Raw genomic sequence first — 24,784 nt, 5'->3', positions numbered from 1 at the left:
CTGACGCGCAAAACCGGCACGGGCAGTTTCGATAGTAAACATAATTTTTTTTTTTTTAGAAAAAATGCACGCATGCCGAACAGCTATAGTAAATATATACATATAGAGTATATTTAAACGCACAACTTAATTGACTTTTGAAGTGCGTGCAGTCCGTTAAAAACCGTCCCGGACGTATCTTGTACACTCCAACACATGTATAATAATAATAACAATAATTATTATAAATATATATATTAATAATATATTATATACCATGTTCATATTGTAGCGTGTATTCAATTTGACACGGAAACGTTGTAAATCAATCGACTGTGTCCCTTCTATTTATACATTGTACTTTTTCGCTCCAGTCTTAAAACATTTTTCAACCGTGATTTTTGTTCTATATATTTTTTTTTGTCTTGCAATTTTTTTTTTTTTATAATGCGTTTTTGATAATAATTATATTGTTATACCGTTTTCAGAAATACGTATAACGTTTTTTTGTGCATACAATTATGTATATAGTGATAAGGCGCGCGCTTGCATTCTTATCACATATATATTCACACACGCGCTACAGTGTTCTATTCACGACTAGTGCACATGTATAATTTTTTATATGTGAAAGGTCGTGAGAAAAGAAGTGAAAAAAACTTAAACGCCAGTAAAAAAACAATAATAATTGGATATTTCTTTTTTTTTGTCCATGTTCGAGTGCAGTAAAAAAAAATATATATATATAATATCATATTATCATTACCCAGTAAAAATACATTCATATATTATGTGCAAGGTTTTTTTTTTTTTGTAGAAAAATGCACTATACCATCATCGGTATAATATATTCATTATATGGAATTCGAACAATACAATTTCTTTATATACACCAAATACATATATATTATATGAGATAGACGTCGACCGCAATCGAAAGGTCTTGACATCTTTTTCTAAACAACTGCATATAATTAGCATAATATATATGGCATGTCATGTATGATAGATCGTATCAACGTTATCGAAAAACATGACCGGATCAATTAAAAGTCTCACAAAAAATCGCCGTCCACGTAATATGTATAAATATATAGTGTAATCTTATATATTTAATTCTCGGTAAACGGATTGTGTATAATGTGATGTCCATGTACACGAACAATAGTTCTGCACATTAACATATATATATATATATACCTTGTAATATTTTATATGTGAATACATGAATGGGTCAGTTTGTAATATAATAGTTATATAGTTATTATTATTATTATTACAGTGACGTATTATAGTATAATCTTTTTAGTCTTATCAAACACACGCAATACGTCTTCTGGTCAGATAATCTATATATACTAAATGACAATTATACAATAATAATATATATTACAATATAATATAAATAAATAATAAATAACAAATGATAAGTGAATTAAAACATAATGGGATGTATAATATAATAATGGTTCGCTACACGTTCCATTTCGTGTAATTTATCATCATTACGCCATTGATGTAATGATTCATCCGTTTTAAACAATTTGCTTTGGACAAATGATCTATCGGCTGTCTGTGTATTATTTTCATATTATAATAGGTTTATTGGAAAAGATTTAAAAACAATATTACCTACTCCTAATCGTTATTTTGCAGTTATACGGCGTTTCGCATGTGCGGATATTGTCGACAAAACATTATTCGATAAACAAATGTTGATACAATTTTAAAAACGTTTTCATATCGCCTATACATTATAATATGAGCGGGAAATTATTTCAAAAATAGCATCATCCAATTTCTGACAACCAAATATTCTGATGAAACAGTGCAATAAAAATAAATAATTATAATGCCTATTACTCGTAGTTAAAATTATACTCAATTTGCACAAACAAAACATTATTTACATTAATTAAAAAGTAAATACGTAGATTGGATTTAAATTAATATGTTCTTTAATGTCAGCATTGTGTTCTATGTGCAAAATATACTTTTTAAACTATTCGCTGTATTTTTAAAATATTGTTCTTATACATAAATGCTGTCTGGAAAATCCGACATTCCCCTGTATATGACATGTAAGTAATAACATAATATGACAGTATAAGGTAATAATTGGTTAGCGCGTGTTTATATAAAATTGGACGAAGAAGTGACAAATGAGTATTTTATAGTCGACTGTAACTAAATCAATTTGACTAAATTATTTATGTACTCATATTGTTTCCATAATTAATAAATAATTTGTTTAAATGTTAGGTAACGTTATATGTAGTATACTGTATAGGTTTTAATCTATATGTCTCCAACTACGGGCAATGGGGTTTCTCAAGTCGTATATTATTTCATTTATATAAAAACCATTATAATATTCTATTGTGTTTTTATATGTGATATTATTAATTTTGAAGTGTACATGAAAAAAAAAAATAAGTCTTAAATTTCCAAAATTGTACAGTACAAGTAGGTATTTAAAGATTTAAAACTACATACCTATATAAGATACGATACTTAGTAGATGTTTTTTAAATTTGTATAACCTCTTTTTGTGCTGGATCGGCAGCTTTTTTTTTTTTAACTCATTTTCACGTTAATTCGTATAGTATAAATTTATAAAATATTATATACTTGATGTAAAAATAAAAAAAATACTTTTTATGTCGTTTTTGATTTGGGCTATCTTTTTCACTCAAATGTGAACACGTAGGTACTAACGAAGCACTTATTTAGTATTATAATAACTGCTATTTGTTTGTTCGTAGAACAGTATATTCTTGTTACACGGGAGAGCTATAGTTATAATAAATAATATTATATTGTACTCACGCATTCTTCCTATTGTGGCAATTGGCCCGCGTTGACCTCTTCGCCATGGTTTCCAATGTGTTATAACAATAATAATAGCATTTCTTTATTGAAAAGAGTCCCCCCAATACTATATATTTAAATGGTACGGGCGCGAGCGGTTGTATTTTTTAATTTTTTTTTTTTTTTTTTTTGACCACCGCGACCGGGTAGGTCAATTGATATTTGACTCGGTTTTGACCGTAAACATTACATTACACAAACTCTATATACAACATGTATATTCTACGTGGGGCCCTTCTATTCATTATACTTATGTTGTATATACACATATAATACATAATATGAAAACAATTAACGCACTCGCGCGCACGCAGACTTATTAAGTATACACATATCTACCACGATGGCATATACAATCAATTATATCACATGTGCGGTGTACACATATGTAAATTATTGTATATTAAACCGACTGCACACACACACACACAAACCACACACATGTTGCGACAACGACGACTCGGCCAATCAACCGTGCGGCGGACAAGCAAAAGGTTAATTGATGCGGGAACTCGGGCCTAGACGTCCAATTGACCCGCCGCCGCCGCCGCCGCTAACCGATCGAGTACAATATTTATTAACTTTTTGTTTTTATTTCTAAAACCAATTGCCTTTATGTATTCCGTCGGCACGGGCGACGCGCCGCGGTAAAATGTATTCGGCGCCAGGTGGACCACCAATCGCGGCGTTACCGACACGGTACGTCCCACCTGTACACCCGCGCGGCGTCTCGGTTGTCCGTAGGTACACGCCCACCTGTGCACGCATAAACGGTATACGCTGTAAGTATATATATATATATAATATGTATGACGCGCACCTGCGCGGCAACGGCGGCCCCTCGACCGCCGCGCCGCTCGCCCCGTTTGCGAATACATTTTCCCCACCCCCTCACTTAGGCCTGCACCGCCGACGCTTCGACCGCATACACGCGATAATATTATTATTATAATACGACGACAAAATAGATTGATTAAATAAAAACAATTTTTTATCTACGATGTCCGATGGCGAGAAACAACAATAGGAGGCGACCAAAAAAAAAAATACAAATAAACGATTTTTACTGCCACGGCCGTCGTTTATCTCGCGCGTTTTATCGACCGCGTATAAGAGGACGATCCCACCTCTTCTCTATCGCTGCCGTCGTCGTCCCACCTGCGCCGCTCGCGCCGTCGTACCGATCGATTTTCGACCCTTTGCGCGGGAGGTGGAAAAAGATCTGTGAGCGGCGGCGGCGGCGGCGGCAACGGCGGCCGAGTTTCGTGCCACCGCTGACGATCATCATTCCGTACCTGCCGCTCGAACGGTGTGCACGTTCTGCTCGGTTCGCCCGCCACCGCCGCCGCATCTGCGAGTACGCCGCGACCGTGTAATATTATTATTACGAACGTCTGTTTATCTGACATACGAGTTACAAAGAAACACTGTTTTTTTTTTTATTGGCAAAGAATTCCGCCATCCATCATGTACACGGCCGCACAAGTTATCCATCTGTTCCACAACGCATTTCCATACGGTAAATTTGTTTTTCATTAACCTATATATTTTTTATGTAACTAATATTTTTATATTATAAATTTTAATTAAAAAAAAAAAAAATGATTGTATATTTTTTATATATTTTATGTTAAATAATAATATGATATATTATATACTAAATAATATACTGGAGTAGGTATTTTTTGAATAATCGTTATTTTTAAATTAAACTTCAAAGACTTTGATTATTATATAAGCCATATTTCTGTAATTTCGTTTCGACGTATTCATATATTACTATTCTGTGAGAAAACATAAACGTGGATTTTGCCGCATGCTGGTCCGTTAAATTGTGAATTATCGTTTTTCATATATTTCTTTTTGGCTGTACGTCTAATACAAATCTAAATTTATTTAATTTGTACATAGTACCTATACAAAATAACAATAAATAATTTGTACGAAAACGATCAACAACGTCAGGTATAGAGAAATCACGTTTATGACGAATAGTGTACCTACTTATTAAGTATTATTTTTATCTGTGCAAATTGCATGCGTTAACAACCGTATACTCGTACACGCTCGAATTGTTCGCCTGAATTAAGGCTTGTAATTGGAGAAGTATTGATGCTTCTTAACCGATTATTTTTCAGAGAATTTTCTCGTGCGCTTAAATGATTATTATAAATTTTGTAAAAACTAACAACTTTTTTTCGTGTAATATAGAACTGAGTTATATTCCTGGTATTTGCTACGTCATCTTCACAGCTCCGCATCGATGATATTTTATTAATTGGTGATATATTTCATTCAACATATTTATAAACTATTCAAGTTTCAACTAATCAATATAATTGATGCGTTCAATTATTAAATTAAAAAAAAATAATTATAATATTAACATGTCTAAAAATGGCTGGTGCGTCAAAATTAACTTATTTGCGTTACTTGCTAACTACGTTTTTCAATAATTTCTGTTTTCAAGTTTTGGACATTTTCGAATTACCTACGTACTGAAAAAATATAAAAAAAATTTCCCACAGTTGTTTAAATTTTATTATAACAACATAATATTCGAAATATTATTGTCTATTATAATTCCATTTTCCAGTATTATTATCGACGCTATAAAATAGGATGTATTTAAAAAAAATTCTAAAAGAGGAAGTGTCGCTATTCCAATATTATTACACTGCGCGTATATACATTATGTGTACGAGGCCAATTAACACGCCCAAACAATAGGTATATCGTTTCATCCGGTTCAACCTACATACGTACATACATAAGTCTTTTTCCGTGTGTAAAATAGGTATATATTATTAGAGCCATCGGTGCCAGCATATAATATATAGGACCCTTATCGATTTACACGGGAACGACTTACTTCTTTACGGTATTATAATTTATGTATTACTATAATGTAACGCGTCGGTATTTAACATATTATTTGATAGGTGGTGTGTGTGTGTGTGTGTGTTCGGGACGAGAAAGTTAAAGGTGTGAAAATGGCGGCTGAGGATATCCGATTGGCGGTGGTATTGTCACGAGTCATACCTGCGCCGTGAGCTCGTGGGCCGTCCAGGTGCGATCGAGGCGATTCTGCCATTGGCCGGGAAAACCGCACCTGCTCAACAGGTGCCCGCGCCTCGTTCACACCTTTTGTGCGTTTCACAATACACAATACATTGTGTATTATGTATGCGCGGTACATAATATATTTTAACAACATGAAGGACGCGGGCGTTGCGTTTAGCATTGTACATAATCCTACATCTAACAATAAGAATATTATTATAAGAAATTATATAACGCTATCGTCTATGGCCTATATATGCTGTACGGGAGAGTCACTAAAACTTGAAATTAAAACAATGCTACACTATTATTGTTAAAAAAATATCGCGTTATTTTTTATTTCACTCCAATACAACAATTATATACACCCAACCTATAACGGCCCTAAATCTACATCTATATGGTTCTGTCTTATTGTTTCGTACCTAATCGTTATGCAAAAATGTAATTTTTTTTTTCTCGTTCTTTTGCAGTGCCGTTGCCGGGGATGAGCCTCGAGGGTCTGCTGAAGGACTACCAGGACCACCAGCAACAACACTGTTGTCCGTTCTGCCGGGATCCCCTGGAATCGATGGGATCTCTCAAGGAGCACTTGGACAGCGGTTGTCGCGCTCGACCGTCTTCGCAGCCGTCGCCGCCCTCTTCCCAGCCGTCGACCGGAGGCCAGTACGGTTGTTTGCAGTGTAACGCCGCCTTCGGTAACCGCGACCTTTTGGAAAAACACGAACTCTTGCATTCGCCAAACGCCCAAGTCGTAAGTACCCTAACGACATAACCGTGGTATTTAAATTTAAAAAAAAACCTAGTAGAGTATCATTCGGCGCCGGCGACTTGGGATATATATTTTTATAACCGTGTTGTCGGCGACCTCGCCCGTGTGCGCCGCTGCACCTTTAAGCATATTATACAAAAACGTTTATATTGTGTGTATAATAATATAACGTTCATAACGCGTAGACCCAATGTGTAGAGGCCACATTATTATTATATACTTTTAACGACCCGGTTCATTATTGTCGGGCCAGTCCGCATAATAATACCATAATATTATATATACTTTACACACCTAAATTCTTGTGGATATGAACAGTCACTCACCGGCCGTGTGTCTCGTATAATATTGTATGTATATACATACGTATTATAACATACAACCCAGGCCATCGTATATGACATGTTTTTACGCCGCATGTGTGGTCCGGTTTCGTAGCGCTCGCACGGTTTGCGCATAGACAAAAAAGTGAAAATATGTTTGGGGGGTCAAAAAGAGAGAAAAAATGAAGTGCATGTATAACGTGTCGACCTCGGTATGTGTGTGCTCGATGAGGATCGAGGATTCACCACCGCAAGGTGTTCCCGGTGAACGAAGGCGGCGTATAGCAGCGACCTTCCCCGGCCCCCCGAGTACTAAACAACATTATAAGGTTTTATAGAATAATATGTATGTATACCAGTTCGGGTCGCCGCCCGTCCAGATGTTGGTCCCTTTTTTTTTTTATATACATAAACTCACGGATATATACCTCCCGCCCGTTCGTGGAAATCCACTCGCACATTTATGTATTATTATTATACTTAATAACCCAACGCGGGCCCACACAAAGGGAATCGACGTATAAACACCGTGTATACTTCACGTGCTCGCACCTCTTCTTCTTCTTCTTCGTCTTCTTCTTCCCTGTAGAGCAGACGCCGCCGCCGTCGCAGCGATGCACGGCCATTAAAAATGTCGGTATTTTCGAGACACACAGAGAGAGAGAGAGAGAGAGAGACGTACAAAAAAAACATACAAGTCAAACCTAACCCTCGAGCAGCTGTGCGAAGACCTCGAGCAGGTAGACTGTATGTATAATATAATATAAAAATATATTATGGTACCATATTATATAATGTACCTCTACTACTCGGGTCGGGCACGAATCGCAGGGACGACTTCACGGGGGCGGATGAGTAGGTTCGCGGTGGGATATCTGTATGTTTTATTATTGTTGTACACTTTCTGATTCTGTATTTTATTATACTGTTATATACGGCCGATAAGCGTGTACAATCCGGGGCACACATGGCCGTCGAACAACCACCTCGGGCGGGAAGCGATAACGCGATTGGACGCACCAACATAGATATGTTTTGTGTGTGTAACAAAGGTGGTGTGAAATATTCGTGATCCTTTGGGGAACATGCCGGATTAATTCTTGTCGTTATGATACGGTACACGTGCACTGCCTCGAATCGCAGCGTATTTGCGACCAATTAAAATGGGCTCTTCCACAACAGTAAAATCATAATCGCGTTGAAAAGAAAAATATCCTACAGTATTTTTAAATTAACCGAAAATTCGGCCTTTGTTAGGTAATTTCCCCCCTTTTTAAAGCAAATTATTATTTTTGCTACACGTCATTCGTAAACCATACAATATTACAATAGTTATCTCCCAGAAACAGATATACACAGTTCGACTATTATTGTTGTAATCTGTAATGCATGTGTAATTAAATATTGTTTTTTTTTCGTATCCATGCATGTGTGCGAGGCACAGTTAAATTATTAACCGTTATCTTTTCGGGCGCAACAAAAATAGTGTCGGAGACACTGTATGTAGTAATATGTACATATAATGTGTATATAGTTCACCGTGGCGACGGACCACATGGAACTTAATGATTTTTAGTAACCTGTGAGTGCGAGTGTGTGTGTTTGTGTCACCATTAGGGTTTCTCACGATTACATTCTCTTGGCCGTGTACAAAAAAAAAACACATGGTGACATGTTGACGTCATACCTTTTTCACATTCGTATTTCATTCCACTTTTTTTTTTCTATCCGCCACCATCAACACATCTAAATGGTCTTATACTCGCGGCGTTAGTTGTTTTTTTAATTATTTTTAATAAGGTCTCGGTGCGACCATGGGATTTTTCGGAGGACTCCTACCAAGATTTTTTTGGCCGTGAGATCTTTATACGATGTTTTTTTTTGTCTACCTTTACCGACTGTAAGGTCGGCTCAGTCGCCGTGTTGAATATTATAATATACACTATATATATGTTTTAGTACACGTGTTTACGCTTTATTTAATTGAAATCATTTTTTTTTTGTCTTTAACAGTCGTGCAAGGTGTGCAACAAAACATTCGCCAACGTTTATCGTCTCCAGAGGCACATGATAAGCCACGATGAGAGTGCAGTGCTGCGCAAGTTCAAATGCCCGGAATGCGATAAGGCATTCAAATTCAAACACCATCTCAAGGTAAACTTTTTTATATATTTAAATAAGGTATATACAATCGGTATAATAATAATATAGGATAAGTGTAGAAAGAAATTACATGAATAAAGTTTTGAAGAAAGAAACCACTCGTTGGGTTACACTTTCCATGATTTTTTTAAATGTTTATATTTATATTTAAATTGATTTCAAGGTACACTTAAATGCATAATACGTCATAATATACTCAAAGCTTTAAAAAATGTGTACCTATACCTATTATTGTAGTAGCCATAATAATTAAGTGAAATTTGTTTATCTAATTGTTTTGTATTTTGAATTATACAGGAACACATCCGAATCCACAGCGGCGAAAAACCGTTCGAGTGTTCCAACTGCGGTAAGCGGTTTTCGCATTCCGGTTCTTATTCGAGTCACATGACATCCAAGAAGTGTCTGATCATGAACCTGAAAGTAGGAGGCCGCGGGTCGCAGTTGAACCGCACCGGTGGCGCGACGGCCGCCACGCAGCAGAACAACAACAATAACAACAGCTTCCAACCGAAACATCGCCAAGTTCCTAACAACATTGTAAACAATAATAACAACAACAACAGCAATCACAATAACAACAATAACTCGTTTTCACCGCTGTTGCCCAAGTACGAGGTACCCCCTCCACCGTTCTACCACGCCCAGTCGCCAGCTACCAACTTCTACTTCCCGAGTCTGTTCAACGCCCCTAGCAACTTCAACATACATAACATACTGCCGTCGGTGGCCCTACCGCCCAAGATCGAAGAGCTGCACGACGAACGTTCGACCGGCAAGAAACTAGACGATGAAGAAGATAAGTGCAGCGTCGGCGGCGGCACCGGCAGCGGCGCCGAAGACGACGACGACAAGTACGAGGACAACGAAGTAGACGTGGTGAGCGTCAAGAAAGAACACGACGACGAAGAATCTGCCGTAGCTGCGGTGGCCGCAGCCGATACGGACGCCGTCAAGAGGTTGTTGGAGACGGTCAACGTGTCCGTGACCAAACAACTGTTGATGGCCAACGCCGCCGTGGCCGCGCACCATCACCATCAGCAACAAGTGTCCAACTCTTGTGATTCGTCCGGATGCCCCAGCGTAGTGAGCGACTCACCGCCATATCATCACCCTCACCACCTGAACCGACCCGAAGGGCTGGCCGCCAAACTCGAAGATTCCATCGGCGGCACTAACGGTAAGAACGGTTACGACGCCGGAAGCGACTGTTACACAGACGACGAACACCGGCCGTGCACTACTGAAGAAGAAGACTCCATCGACCAGGACGGCCGTAAGATCCGAGTGCGGTCGCAGATCGCCGACGACCAGTTGGCCGTGCTTAAAGAGTGTTATGCCACTAATCCTCGGCCAAAGCGTGAAGAACTGTGCCGCATTGCCGATCGTATTGGGTTCAGCGTGCGCGTCGTACAAGTATGGTTCCAGAACAACCGGGCCAGGGACAGGCGCGAAGGTAGGCTAGTGCACATGCCGTACTCGCCGGCGACCGTGTCGCAGTCGCACGCTGAACAACCGTTGGATTTGTCCACCAAGCAACGGTACAAGGAAGTACAGGACGATTGTGGGGCCGTCAACTTGTCACTGAATGTTTGCTGGACCAATAGCCGTGGCGAGTGTTCTCGGTCACCTCCTTCGTCGACGTCGTCGTCTGTACCAGTGGTTCGCAGACCGTTTGCCGCGGCCGTTCCCCAACACCAGTCACCGTCACCCGGTTACTCGCATCCCGCTTCTCAATCGCCAATACCCGCTGTGGCGTTACGGCACAACGACAGCCTCAGTCCGTCGTCCGACAAACGTTCGTGGAAGAGGGTAAGCGCAATAACTTTCTATAATTGTAATTTAAAAAAAAAAAAAGTTACGAACACAAAAATGGGCTTTTGGGATAATACTTTAATATCGTTTTTTTTATTACAGGGTTATGGAGACTGGAGTGATATGACGGATGAAGCCGAAGACTCGGGATGCACGTCCCAAGACCCGGACGATATGGTGTCCACCGGTGGCAGCATCCAATTGACAGTCAGCCCGCCTAGCAAGAAATCAAAAACTTCTTCGTCACTCGAATCCGCAGACGTTCCAGGTATTTATTAGTCTAACATTATAGTCAAAATTATTCATTTCCCAATTCGTTGTATTGTAACTAATTTGCTAATTATAATTTTTTTTTAATTTTCGCAGATCAAAGACCACATAAATGCGACGTCTGCCCGAAAGCGTTCAAACACAAGCACCACTTAACAGAACACAAACGATTGCACAGCGGCGAAAAGCCCTTCCAATGTTCCAAATGCATGAAAAGGTTCTCGCACTCGGGCTCTTACAGCCAACACATGAACCACCGTTTCTCGTACTGCAAACCGTACAGAGAGTAATCTATGTAATATTCGCTTTAACCTTTCATATTTCATTTGTTCACTCGTGATTTTTTACATTAATGATTATGTATGCATTGTTTTTTTTATATGTAATGTACCGCCTACGCTCTTCATCTCCGCACCCACATAGGTACCCCTTGTCACTCTTACCAAACTGTATTTCGATATTTATTCTTAATAAAATATGTCTAATATATTATACTATAAAGTAAAATAAGTTTGCAAAAGCAACAAAAAAAATGATAATACCAAAAGAAGGGTTAACATTTATAAACAACATATTTGCATACAATTTTTTTTTATAATCAAGACAATAATTTTTTCGGGTTGTTAAATAATATAAATATATATAACGGACGCCGCTATTAATTTTAAGAAGCGTATTTGTTGTATAGACGTTATCCATATTTATTAGTTTATATTTTTATAAATAAAATGTTAAATTCGAAAAATATTTGTAAAAAAAAAAAAATAATATTAAAATTTCTTTAACTATATATTATATGCATAATATAATTATTATAATGAATACCGCGAGACAATAAGTACATTATACAAATAAATTACATCTTTTTTTTAATACATGTATTAACGTGTGTAAATAGTCAATTTTAAGCGTGTGATTTTTTTTTAAAAAAACTTAATATTTTATATTTATTGTGAAAAAATCTACAAAAAAAATGATATATATATAAATTTAAAACAAACGAAAAAAACATTTTAAATTTATGTGAAAACTATGTTGTTATCGAGTCAAATATTTATATTAAGCGTAACTCAATTATTTGTTATGCGCCGCCATTTATTACATCCTTTTTTATCTACTCTCGTTTAAAAATTCGCTTTTAATTAGATTTAAACTATATATATAAATTATTTGTATTATAAGTAGTAGTATTATTGTTAACTTCGTAAATTATATTATCCTAAAGGTTTTATTTATAACGGGTATTATAAATGTATAAAAATGATAAATATTTTACTTCAATAATTATTATTTCGTCCACTGACAACCGGTCAACATACAGCGGGTGTAAATGTATAGGTATTAAACTATATTCCTCGAGATTTGAATGCATTTGTAAAGTATTTTCTACCATCGAGTATAAAATGTGAATACTGAATACTCAATATATATAGTTTCATACTTATTTTACTCGATACTACTATGTTTCCTATTTGTATGTGCAAGTTTCCTGGGCCTACAATGTCCGGTTTGTCGGTTATTACTGCGCAATTACTTAAATGTATAGGAATGTATTATGGGATTACCAACAAAATACCTACCTATTAAATGTGAATTCAATGTGCCTAAATATTATTTATATATTTTCAGTATTTATATATTTGTTTTGTGTAAATACTTTACCTATCTACTTTACGTGTAATTTTTTTACATGACTACATGTTTTTTTAACTAAAAAATGGGCTAGAATGACCAAAGATAATTAAGTAATTTTAAGCATTTGCATGTTAATTGTAAACATTTTCGTAAATATGAATTTATTTAAATATATTTATGATTTATAATTCTTGTAAGTACAATTTTGGTATTTATAATTTTTTTTTTGTGCAATGTGTTTTTTTTAATTTAATTAAATATATATATACATATATTTATTATATAATAAATACAAATATTTATGATTTTTTTTTTTTTATACCTATATAATCAGTGTTTTTTGGTTATTTAGTTTATTTTGGTTATGTGATTTATTTTGAACAATTTTTTCAATATAGTTTTACTGAAATTATTTATGACTAACGGTTTTTTTTAAATATTTACTTTCATTGATAAAAACATAATATTATGTAGTTACCGGTACAATATAGTTGTGCGGTTAATATATATGACTAAGTTATGTATTGTAAATATAACTGAATAAATATATAAAATATATATATATGAATGTATAATACAATAATTATAAGTAAATAAAATATATATATATATATATAAATTATATGTTGCTTAATTTAATACTATAGTTTTTTACTCACTTAATATAAATATCGTTTTTCTTATAAAAATATATGTTGTAATGAATTGAATGCTCATTAGAACATATATTTTCAGTACATAAAATTGCAAAAAAAAGTATAATAGTATATAAATAATTACTGAAATTTGTATGTATTAAAAAAATGCTCCTAAGCTATGACCTTCATTAAAAAATAAGCAACAATTATTTTGTTAACAAATTAGTAGCTATTAAGTAAACTGCATATCCCTAAAATAAAAAGTAACGTAAATACCACCAATATAGCATTTATAGAGAGAGAAGCATCACAATATTTGATAACATAAGATGTTTAAAAAGTATTTATTTATATGCATACAAATGTGTATAAAAAGTAAATATTTAAAAAATAAGCTAGAATTCGTTTTTAATTAGACTATAATATATAATCTTTTTTTTAAATAGAATTTGGTAAAACCAACAAGAGTATAAAAATATGAATCAAACAATTTTGTTTTTTTACTTTACATTCTATAGGAAAAAAAAATTATTTAAAAAAACACATTTTTTTGTATTTTAATAGTCTTCAACGTTTTTTGGCGGTCTAATTTCTATATTCCGTCGTATTGATTCAACCAGCCATTTTATTCCTTCGTCAATGCCATCACTGTCATACAAAAATTAATAATACATAATAAATAAGTGCAATTAAGCATCAAAGTATAAAAATTATAATAGTTGTCAGTGTGTAATAATAATATAGGCATCATATTTCAAATAGCTTTATGAAAGTAATGATGTTTTACTAAAAAAAATCAACAAATAACAAATGAACTTAAATGGGGTAATTTATTTACACTATTTACACGCCTTGTGGTTACTCCCATTTGAATACCTTGACTGCTTCGCTAACGTTTTGAAATACTTGCATTTTCCATCTTCAGAGCTCTGGTTCGATGTTGCTCGTACCCCGTTCTCCTGTAGACTGACGGCGAACCAGTCAAGATGTTCAAATGGGAGTAAAACTGTAAGGCGTGTAAATAGTGTAAACAAATAACAAATTTTAAATCATCTAAAACTGTTATGTTTATTAGCGTTTCGATTTAGGTTATGTTGGATTTAAAACATTTATAGAATACGTGGTATAAGTTGCTAGAAACCTGGCTTTGTTGCTGAAAATAACCAGTGGACATAAATTTGAGAACCAGGAACGCAAAACGCAGTTCAACTAAAGCGTATTTTGAAAAATATGATTTTTTATGTGTGTTACACAAAAGAAGGGATTGTGAGTGGTAAATAAGGTGACACTGGCAGGACTACTTGGTTTTGTTGGCCATGAGACCGCTACGATTAGACAAAGTATCTGTAATAGTTTGATAATTTTTGGATCCAGAGGGATTACCAGAGGGTAAGGTTTATTGACAAATTTGTTTTGCTGCACACAATTTTAATTTAGTCATTGAAGATTTGAGTGATGTGTCAAAAATTTATACACATCGGTACAGTACATTTTTTTTTCACAAACAATATTTCTTAAAAAGAGTCTTCTAAGAAAAAAATACATTCCAAACTTCCTCTCTTCTGTGAAACGCATTGGACAGTCAAACACAAAAGTATAATAAATAAGAATATTTAAAGAAAACATTAACATAATATTTCTACTTTGGAGAGATTATACAAAGATGACGCAAACTTTAGAAATACAAGTATTTTGGTTTGTTTATTCATTATGGCTCAAAATTCTCCTATGCCTGAACCAATTGCTAATGTGTTTCAAGGAGTTAATCAGAATTCCTTAACCATAAAAAAACAAATAACTACTCTTAATCGACTGTGTTTTAACAACATTAAGAGTCTGCAAATGTTATCTTTTATGTTCTTTGAGGAAAATTAAATTTAGTTCAACCGTATATTCAAATGGTTAAATCAAGACCTGCTAAAAAACAAATACAGTAGAGTAAATTTATCAGCTGATTGTGCTGAAAGTTACGTTAAAATAACCATACTTATTCAATATCTCGATTTTTAAACGTATTATACCATAAAGAACGTGTTTCAGAAAAAAATTAAGTACTTTAATGATATCCTATTAACAGGAAGGGTACCCTAGAATAGTACCCTATTCTTAATTTCAATTACTACTTGAATGTATGAACAAGCTTGATAAAAATCAAAATAAATGACTTACTGAAAATATTTTAGAAAAATATCTCTTATTAAACTCCTTTTCTGAAAAATTTTCAGTAAGTCATTTATTTTGATTTTTATCGAGCTTGTTTATACTTTCAGAAATCAAAAGATGGTTTTGGATAGATTGAAAAAAACAGAGATATTTTACCCATCTCAATTTTTTGCAATTTAATTTAGATTCAGCATTCCGGCATCTACTTATATTGCTGAGCAGTCCTTCAGCTCGTTACGGAGAATTAAAACTTGTGCTCTAACATGACCAACAAAAGACTTTTTTTGCATAATTAATATACACATACATGTTAAAGGACCTAATAACTAATAATATTATTTATACTGAAATTGTTGATCTTTTGGAAGAAAAGCGAGACATTCGTAATTTCTTTTTGAACATTTAACATTAAATAAAACTATGTACCTATAATTGTCACTTCATAAAATAAATAATAAAAGAGTCTAAACTCCCCAAGTATCTAAACTTTTGACACTTCAAAACCATTCACTGCCACAGAAGTTGGATAAAAAAGCTATAAAGCTACGCTATATTTGATGCTTATTTTTTTATTTAAACCCTTTCCCTTTAATCACTTATTTATACCAATGGCCCTAAATATTCTATGTTATACATACTTTAGAAAAAATAATGCTTAATTTTATTTAAGCAAAGTTTAATCCTGTATTAATTGTAAACATATTTTAAAAATTACCCAGTCAATGCAGAAATTGGCATGACCATAAAGTCTCTTCTGCCAATTAAATGAGCATTCTGATTAAAAATTGGCTTCACTTCTCTTACACCCATACAATCTGGTATATCTTGTTTATTTGCTAGAATTAAAAGTGGTATACCCACTAAGTTTTCATTGCTGATCATTTTTTCTAAAATTCAAATAAAAAATAATAATTATTTATTTTATTTAAACACAATTGATTTCAAAATATTAAAGTAAGGGAAAAATTGTATTTTTTTATTTTAGTAAAGGCACACTTAAAATCAGTAATTATGTATAGGTTTGGAGGTTTATTAAGAATCCAATAGGTAAATTGTTGGTTATTTATTTTACTTTCGACCAGTGCTCCAATCAGAAAAATCAAAGTGGTAAAATGTGATTATATACTTAAAATTTGGGCTTTAAGTGTAAAATTACTGATCACATAACACAAAGCTTAAGTATCGGTATGTAGGTAAATGTCATAATAAATAATAAGTCAAATAATTATAAATAATTAATAATAAACTAGACATTTTGGAACATTTTTATTCAAAAATTCAAAAAGTTTGTTAGACACAAAAGGTATCACTGTTTGTGCCCATGCCTAATTTTAACACAAATTTGGATATTTAAACAATAGGCACTTTGAATAACTAATTAATAGCATAATTTAACAAATATGATCAACCAATAAACTTAAGAATGTGCCTACCTACATTAAATGCCAAATTAAAAATAGGTAGTTTATAAAAAAATTACCAAATGATTTCTTTGATTCATCCATTCGCCCTCGATCTGATGAGTCTACTATATATATAACCGCGTGACATTCTGCATAGTACTACAAATAAACAAAATTGTATATATTTATTATTTTGATTTTTTACTATAAGCATAACTTTTTATGTTAATCAACTTACCTTGTCCCAAAGTGATTGAAGCTCAGTTTGACCACCTAGATCCCAAAAATTCAAACTTACTCCGTATACATCAATATTGCCGATATTCAAACCAACAGTAGTTGTTATTTTTCTTGGATTTATGCTTTTGTAATTTTTTTTAAATTTTGTTTTCGAAGATTCCAAGTACGTCTAGAAAATAATTGTTTTACTATACATTTGTTAAGATTACATCTGTTGTTTATACTTACAGTTTTACCAGCATTATCTAAACCCAGGATTAAAACGCAAAATTCATCTTTTTGGGTTATGTACTTATAAAAGCCGTGTAAAAGAGTATACATTGTCAACTATAGTATGTAACAGATCATTTTGGTATCTACACTTACCTAGTTGTATAATATGGGTAGGTACAATAAATTGTAAATAACTAGAATTATAGAAACAACATACATAAACCAACAAGCATACGGCTAATCTTTTTAAACTAATAGTAAATTCTCATCAAAAAAAAATCCAGTTTGTTAAGTTTGGTCTCTAGCTCATTTTCAAGTTTAAAAATGCTTATTGATAACATGATAAATGATAATACTAACAGTATGTATGTATACCATAGACCTATAAAGATATGGACTGCGCCTCCCACACAACCCGCCTATACTGCCGCGTTATGAACAACGTTAGAAAGAGACAGAGTTGTTAGGTTTCCCATCGAGTAAAAATTGAAAAGACATGGAATAATATAAATTAAATCATATTTAATTATTGTGTTATTCGAAGTTGTAAAGCATTTAAGGATGTGTTATATGTACTTCATTATTTTGTCAGGTATCCAATACTTTCGTATGATGTATTGTTTGAAATAGATATGTATAGTATATCGGTAATAAATACTTAAAAAACATTACAATTTCATTCAGATTTTATCAATGAATATTCTGTTTTACTTTTTATAAAACGTGTAAGTATGTTTTGAAAAACAGTTTTTCTTTACAAACTCTATAGACCATTTATTGTTGGTAAATTATTATTATATTAAAATATTGTTAATATTGTTAGTAGTAGTTACTAGTATGTATAGGTGAGTATCAATGCGAATTTCAAAAAAGGAAATTGACATTAGATCAGCTGTCGGAGATTGGGCAGATTATAGAAAAAAAGTTTGAATACAAACAAAATGTGTGGCAGGTATTTGTCATAAACCTATAAAGATTTATTTATAGGTCGAGTGTCGACTTCAAAAAAGAATCAAATGATTTGGGCACGTAATGAGAAGGTCAAACGCAGAGTACCTAAAAGCGGCCGTCGAGTTCCAATTTTATATTGGAAAACCATTATGAGAAATTAAACTGATGACAATTAAAATTCAATATTTTAATAAGATTAATGAAAAATGTTTAATATAAAAATTTCGTTATCGGATATTATCATACTACTATTTCTCCATGATATAATATTCTTCCATGCTATACCTAACAACTCTCTCTGTCTCTTTTTAACGACGTCTATATTCAGACCCCTCTCTCTACTACCAGTCGGGATAACACAGTTACCACGAATGTTGCGTGCTACGATGTTATGTTACTCCGACATTTTTGTTACGAATGACAATTGCTACGACGACAATTGACACGAATACATTTACAACGAAAATATGTTTTCGCTTTTATTTTTTATGCCACGATTTACAGTTACATCAAAGTTCCATTTTTAATTATTGCTTCGAATTACATTTACCTCGAATTCCTGTTACATCGACATGACTTATCAAAAAATCTTAATGTTATGATTTCGCTATTTTATAGGACATTTACATTGATAAACATTATATGGACCTTAAATTCCATTTACACTGACATGACCCAACAAATAATTTATATAAAACTATAAATAATATAATCTGAGTAAAAACAAGTTTAAAATTGTTCAGCAAGATGTAAATCAAAGTTAAAATAACATTAAGGGGACCGCAGCATGTTTTTTATAAAAAAATATTAAATATAAATATCAAAGAAATTAAAAAAGGCCAACCCATTGATAAAGTGTTTCCCTATACATTGTGAGAATTTATTAAATCTACCCCTTAAGGGGGTCGGAGCACAACTAGTTTCATGCGTTTTAGCGGTGCTTAATTAGACATACTTCTCAATGTTGGATTTTTAAAGTATGTGTGGATTTGTTGACAAATTGTCTGGGTTTCTTAGGAAGCCCATTTTTGATTTAAAATGTTATGCCTAAAATAAACTCAAATAAACTATCATTGAATTTTCAAAAAAAATAATTTTGGAGATCTTCAAAAGAGAAAATTAAAAATCGCCTTCCTAAAAAACCTTGAAAATTTGTCGAAAAATGCATACATGTATTAAAAATTAAAATCCAACATTGGGACGTATGTCTAATTAAGCACCGCTAGCAGATGATATTTACCAATATAAAGTTAACAACATTTTTATTTTAACGTTGTAACTTACTTTATTAATAACTAGAATTCAATTGAATTGAATAAATTACCACTACTGTGCTTACCAGTCGTGAGTACATTGGTTGCTGGCTGAAATGTGTGTTGCTATGCTGAAATGGCTGCGATAACAACCGTCTCAGACTTCAGTTGTTTTTCAGCTTTTCACGAGCAAACGACATTTTTGTTGGAAATACAGTTTTTGCGTTTCAAGTATTATATCTAATATTCTGAAATATGTGCTCTATGGAGAAGATTTTGTGGGCCGGCGGCGCCGTTCTAACGGTAACTGGCGGCGGTTACCTGCTCTATAAGGTATGCGTATGAACATACATATTGTTTGATGACATGTTCAATGACACACCTTCGACCAGGGCTCGCTGTTTTGTCAGTGTCAGCACAATAGTTATTAGTTTAAATAAAAATTGTTCTCGTGTTCAAGGCCAAAAAGAAATGGTGGGACGCGGCACCGGTAGAACTTGCACCGGTTGAACTTACACCGGCTGAATCCGCACCGGTAGAACCCGCATCGGTAGAACTTGCAACGGCTGAACCCGCACCTGCAGAACCTGCACCGGTAGAACCCGCATCGGTAGAACTTGAACCTGTAGAACCCGCACCGGTAGAACTTACATCGGCTGAACCCGCACCGGTACAACTTGCACCTGTAAACCCTGCACCGGTAGAACCCGCATCGGTAGAACTTGAACCTGTAGAACCCGCACCGGTAGAACTTACATCGGCTGAACCCGCACCGGTACAACTTGCACCTGTAAACCCTGCACCGGTAGAACCCGCATCGGTAGAACTTGAACCTGTAGAACCCGCTCCGGTAGAACTTGCACCGGTAGAACCCGCTCCGGTAGAACTTGCACCGGTAGTACCTGCGTGTTACTACCACGACAGATACGGGTCGGCGGCGCACAGATGTCGTCCTCCGTGCGGCTACAGGCCAACTGAGGCAGGACAGCCGGAGCCACCGTGTGTGTACCACAGGCGACATGGCGCGGATGCAGTAAACTGCATACTGCCGTGTGGATTTGCAGGAGTGCAGGAGTACGGCATAGGGGAGCCCGTACCATATTGCATATACCATCGACGGTTCGGTCCGGAGGCGGTGAACTGCCGAGCCCCATGTGGCTTTAGGGCCATACACTGAGGTAACACATTCATTAGTTTCCACAAAAAGCAACATACTGCAACGCGTTGATAATATTTCTTTGTCAGTCTCCTTTTTTTTCTCTCTGTTAATATTGAACCCAGGTATATTTAACTTGTTTGACTCTACTGAACTCATATCTACAGACTTTCAGGTGTGGAAAAACGGCCGTACTATCATGTTGGAGACCACTACAATTATTAGTTGTCTACGGCCGCCGTGTTTGAACCCATCACGTTGTTTTTTCTCTCTATCTATTCAAGCTGTCATCCCTGTGGTCGCATTCATTTTGTTGACCGCCGTCTCAGCCATCCTCGCCGTGGCCGTCATTCATGTGGTTGGCCGTCGACTAAGTTTTGTAAATTAATAGTTATTTAAGTTTATGTAGAAAAATTGTCCTGTTTATTACCTTTCTCGTGAAAACCTTAGTGATACTAATACACTTAATTAATGATCACCTAATAAATATGTACTGTGTTAATACGGATGTTATTGTTTAATATGTTAGGGAACTCGGGGCAATTGCCCTGATGTCGAAACACTTAAGCTAAAATATTATGTACTTACTCGAAATAAGTTTACCGACACAAGGGCTTTAAAAACCAAGTCGCTATTTTACTACTTTATCTATTTTACTAGAGCTTCGCTCTAGCTGGGAGCTCCGCCCCCAGGCCCCCGAGTCGGGCGGTTAGGTCACAGATTCCTGGTACTGTACCCGGCTACGCCGGGCACGCTCACGTCCTCTCGCTGCAAAGTATTTTCGGGGAGGTCACAGATTCCGAGGGGGGTGCCCGGCTGCGCCGGCCACGGTATGTGGAAGTCAGTGCACAGCGGTTCCTATGGGGGTGCCCGGTTGCGCCGGCCACGGTGTCGAGCCATCGCAATACGTCTTAAAGGAATGACGTTATAATTCATGGTACCTATAGGCTGTATCTAGTAATCAGAATTCATACCTAGTTATGGACAAATATTTGCAAGCTAAGTACTGATTAAGTGTAGAGTAAGTCTAGCTATGTATCTGTAATTTTTTTAAATTTTGAATTGAAAAGAATAGTCTAGAAGTTAGACGGTTAATAAATATCAAGTGTCCGGTGTTGCTTACTTGGGTTGCTACCACTTTTACCAATTTTTATGAACTAACAATGTCCAGTTCCTTATCAGCGGGCGGAATTCGTATTGAAAACTGATAAGGACGGCAGGTCTCCGAGTGTTTTGGCATTCACTCGCTTCGCCAACTAAAAATATCCTAGGTTTGTAGGCTACAGTCTATGAGGAGGTAACAGGTTTAAAATTAAGTTTAAATTAAAATTTTAAAAAGTTAAAGAGGCTTGATAAGAAGCTGGCCATTGGGAAAAAGTGTACAATGGAAATTGTCTTTGGTAAAAGTTGTTATATTATAGACCACGTCATCAATATAGGCCGGCGTCATCCCGCTTAATTTTATGAGTTGAAAACAGATAAAAATGTCTAGAGGACAGTCAGCTAAATGTCTGTTAAGGTTTACCTTTGTGAAACAAAATTTGTTTAAACGTAGTATGTTATATGTCTGTACACAGCAGTTCCGAGGGGGGTGCCCGGCCACGGCGTCGAGTCAGCTCACTACGTTTTAAAGTATACCGTTATAATTCATCGTACCTTTATCTAGTAATCATAGTTCATACTTAGTTTCGAAAAAGTGTTTTGCAAGCTAAGTACCGGTTAACTGTAATGCAAGTCTAGCTATCTGTCAGATCAGAAACGTCCTACTACTAAAGCGAGTGTGCTACTTGCTTAAAGGACAATTTTTTTTTTTTTTTTAATTTGAATTGTTTGAGGTGTTGTTTACTTCACGGGCTTGGTAATAGCTATGGTTAAAAATAGAAAGAAATGTTTAGAGGTCAGTCTGTATATGTCTGATATGGTGTTCCTATGTGCAACAAAACTTTTTCAAACGTATACGTTATATGTCTAGATATTGGTTGAATTAAAATTCTTATTTGTTCAGAAATCACCGTCTATGCCATTTTTCGGTAATGACGTACTGTACGTTTAGAATGTAACCAACAGCATAATGCATTAAATATGTATATTAAAGGTCTGGTGGTTTAACAGAAGTTCATAAGTGTTTAAGAATTCAAGAGTAAATCACATGAATGAAATGTCTAGAGTTTATATTAAAACTTAAAAGGGAAAGAAGTGAAGAGTGATAAATACATTATTTTAATTTTTGATCGACTATTTGGCAGAGCTTATAAAAATGTCCAAAGAGAGGTTAAATGAAATGTCTCGATGCAAATCTTTTAGTTTTTGGATCTGGATCTTTAATGCTAAAGGTACTTTGTTACTTAAGGTCTGACGTTTGTTGGTTATTAGAAGTTTAAAAGTGTGGAAGAATGATATGTTTGTGTGACGGTTACTTAGGAACTCAAGAGTACAAAACATGAATGAAATGTCTGAAATAATTTGTAGCAAATATTTTTGATTATTCGAGTGTCCGGCGGTGATTATAAAAACGGCCAGAGTACAAAATGATAATAATAATAATAATATTCAGTGCATAAAATACCTAAATTATTTGATACTTATCCAGACATATTTTATACATAATAGATAAATTGATTTATACATTAATACTTTTTTAAGTAAACCATGAAAGGTATAAATCCATATGTTGATATATTTTTAGATGACTAACCAACAATTCATCCTACTAAATGATAATAATCCAAAATTTTAAAATAATTTTATTTTTCATTATGTAGTATCAATTTAAAAAAATATAGCAAAATCTATAGATTTACTATACTTTTTTAGGGTGGAGCGAATACTTATATTATACTTCTATAAATAATAAAATAGTAAATTAAATGTTGATTTTCAATATAAATTTTAACCCTTTGAAGCACAGCATTTTTTTCTCCGATTTTCTCTGAACATGATTATGAAGGTGGTAATAAATATATACCACTGTGCGAGAGTAGGCTATTTTTTGAAAAAGTGGTATATTACTTATACCACCATGCTTCAAAATGTTAAAATGCAATAAAATGATTTGAAATTAATATTTTATTTTTATGTTTTAATTATGCCCTATGTCTGAAATCACACCACAAAAAAAACCAAAATAGTCAATATTAATAAGTATCTAATTTAGTTCAAGCTATATCAACAGCAGCTCAAAAAAAAAAAATATATATACATACATATAATATAAAAAATTAACATTAAATAGTTAGTAAAAATAAATGTTCAGACAATTTTTTTGATTTTTGATTACTACTCATAAAAACGGTCTAAGAACACAAAATGTTGAACGCTAAAATAATCTAAAGACAACTGTTTTAAGAATTTAAAAAGATGATATAGGGACTTTTGCTGATGCTTTTAAAAAACATACCTATAATTTTTTATAATAAGACTGTGTAAAAATGCATTTACTCGTTGGTTAAATAAGTATTATAAAGCCAGGGAGTAAAAACTGGAATGATTACAATAGCATAAGATGTTGCTATGTATAATGTGATTAAAATAAATTAGATCATGTAATATAGTTATTTCTTATAAGAGCGGAATGAACACATAGATATTTTATGTCAATAATGTATATAAATTTTAAGCACACAAAAGTAGCCCCAGGTGTATAAAACTAAAAATCGATTGTTTTTAGATCTGAACAATTTTTATTCAGTGCATCAAATATACTATTATTATTATTTAAAAAAATATTTTTCATTATATTTATATATATATATATTATTATTATTTTAACAACAATAAACTTTTTTAAATTAATCCATATATTATGTTATTTTTAGATAGGTAAATAAATGTTTTTCTACTAAATAATTTACAATAATACTTCCTAAAAAAAATTAT

At 34.0% G+C, this 24,784-nt stretch overlaps 3 protein-coding genes across 5 annotated transcripts in view; 2 read left to right on the top strand and 1 right to left on the bottom strand.

Annotated features, from left to right (window-relative positions):
- Positions 1–12,039, top strand: part of LOC126841934 (zinc finger E-box-binding homeobox 1-like) — a 155,444-nt gene extending 143,405 nt beyond the window's left edge. The window contains exons 1-6 of one of the 3 annotated variants that reach the window (XM_050578750.1): positions 4,141–4,369; positions 6,387–6,667; positions 9,022–9,162; positions 9,469–10,983; positions 11,089–11,254; positions 11,353–12,036. In XM_050578750.1, coding sequence (XP_050434707.1) covers positions 4,318–4,369; positions 6,387–6,667; positions 9,022–9,162; positions 9,469–10,983; positions 11,089–11,254; positions 11,353–11,546 — 2,349 coding nt within the window. In that variant the 5' untranslated portion in view covers positions 4,141–4,317 and the 3' untranslated portion in view covers positions 11,547–12,036. Of the gene's footprint in view, positions 1–4,140; positions 4,370–6,386; positions 6,668–9,021; positions 9,163–9,468; positions 10,984–11,088; positions 11,255–11,352 lie in introns of those variants that run through there. The other 2 variants (XM_050578749.1, XM_050578748.1) reach the window with 2 other exon arrangements.
- Positions 12,040–13,872: 1,833 nt separating this feature from the next.
- Positions 13,873–18,071, bottom strand: LOC126841952 (ADP-ribosylation factor-related protein 1). The gene is made up of 5 exons (XM_050578774.1): positions 17,564–18,071; positions 17,334–17,504; positions 17,173–17,254; positions 16,408–16,579; positions 13,873–14,177 (listed from the first exon to the last, which is right to left on the bottom strand). The coding sequence occupies exons 1-5, from the start codon at positions 17,654–17,656 to the stop codon at positions 14,087–14,089; spliced, it is 609 nt and encodes a 202-aa protein (XP_050434731.1). The 5' UTR covers positions 17,657–18,071; the 3' UTR covers positions 13,873–14,086.
- A 1,757-nt stretch (positions 18,072–19,828) lies between these two features.
- Positions 19,829–21,494, top strand: LOC126841951 (uncharacterized). The gene is made up of 3 exons (XM_050578773.1): positions 19,829–20,085; positions 20,213–20,930; positions 21,076–21,494. The coding sequence occupies exons 1-2, from the start codon at positions 20,008–20,010 to the stop codon at positions 20,927–20,929; spliced, it is 795 nt and encodes a 264-aa protein (XP_050434730.1). The 5' UTR covers positions 19,829–20,007; the 3' UTR covers position 20,930; positions 21,076–21,494.
- Positions 21,495–24,784: the final 3,290 nt, after the last annotated feature.

This window comes from Adelges cooleyi, unplaced genomic scaffold, assembly GCF_023614345.1.
Source record: "Adelges cooleyi isolate 19-005CV unplaced genomic scaffold, UGA_ACOO_1.1 ACOO_flye_CR_arks_rails_tigmint_CR_PRNA_41, whole genome shotgun sequence".
NCBI lineage: Eukaryota > Metazoa > Arthropoda > Insecta > Hemiptera > Adelgidae > Adelges > Adelges cooleyi.
Note: the sequence above shows the minus strand (reverse complement) of the source record. Positions and strands in the feature narration are given on the sequence as shown.

Excerpts from the sequence above, each read along its gene's own strand:
- LOC126841952 (XM_050578774.1), bottom strand. The coding sequence starts at position 17,656 with ATGTATACTCTTTTACACGGCTTTTATAAGTACATAACCCAAAAAGAT. Across the intron at positions 17,255-17,333 it reads TTCAATCACTTTGGGACAAG|TACTATGCAGAATGTCACGC; the intron begins GTAAGTTGATTA and ends GTTTATTTGTAG. Across the intron at positions 16,580-17,172 it reads TGAATCAAAGAAATCATTTG|AAAAAATGATCAGCAATGAA; the intron begins GTAATTTTTTTA and ends TTTGAATTTTAG.
- LOC126841951 (XM_050578773.1), top strand. The coding sequence starts at position 20,008 with ATGTGCTCTATGGAGAAGATTTTGTGGGCCGGCGGCGCCGTTCTAACG. Across the intron at positions 20,086-20,212 it reads GCGGTTACCTGCTCTATAAG|GCCAAAAAGAAATGGTGGGA; the intron begins GTATGCGTATGA and ends CTCGTGTTCAAG.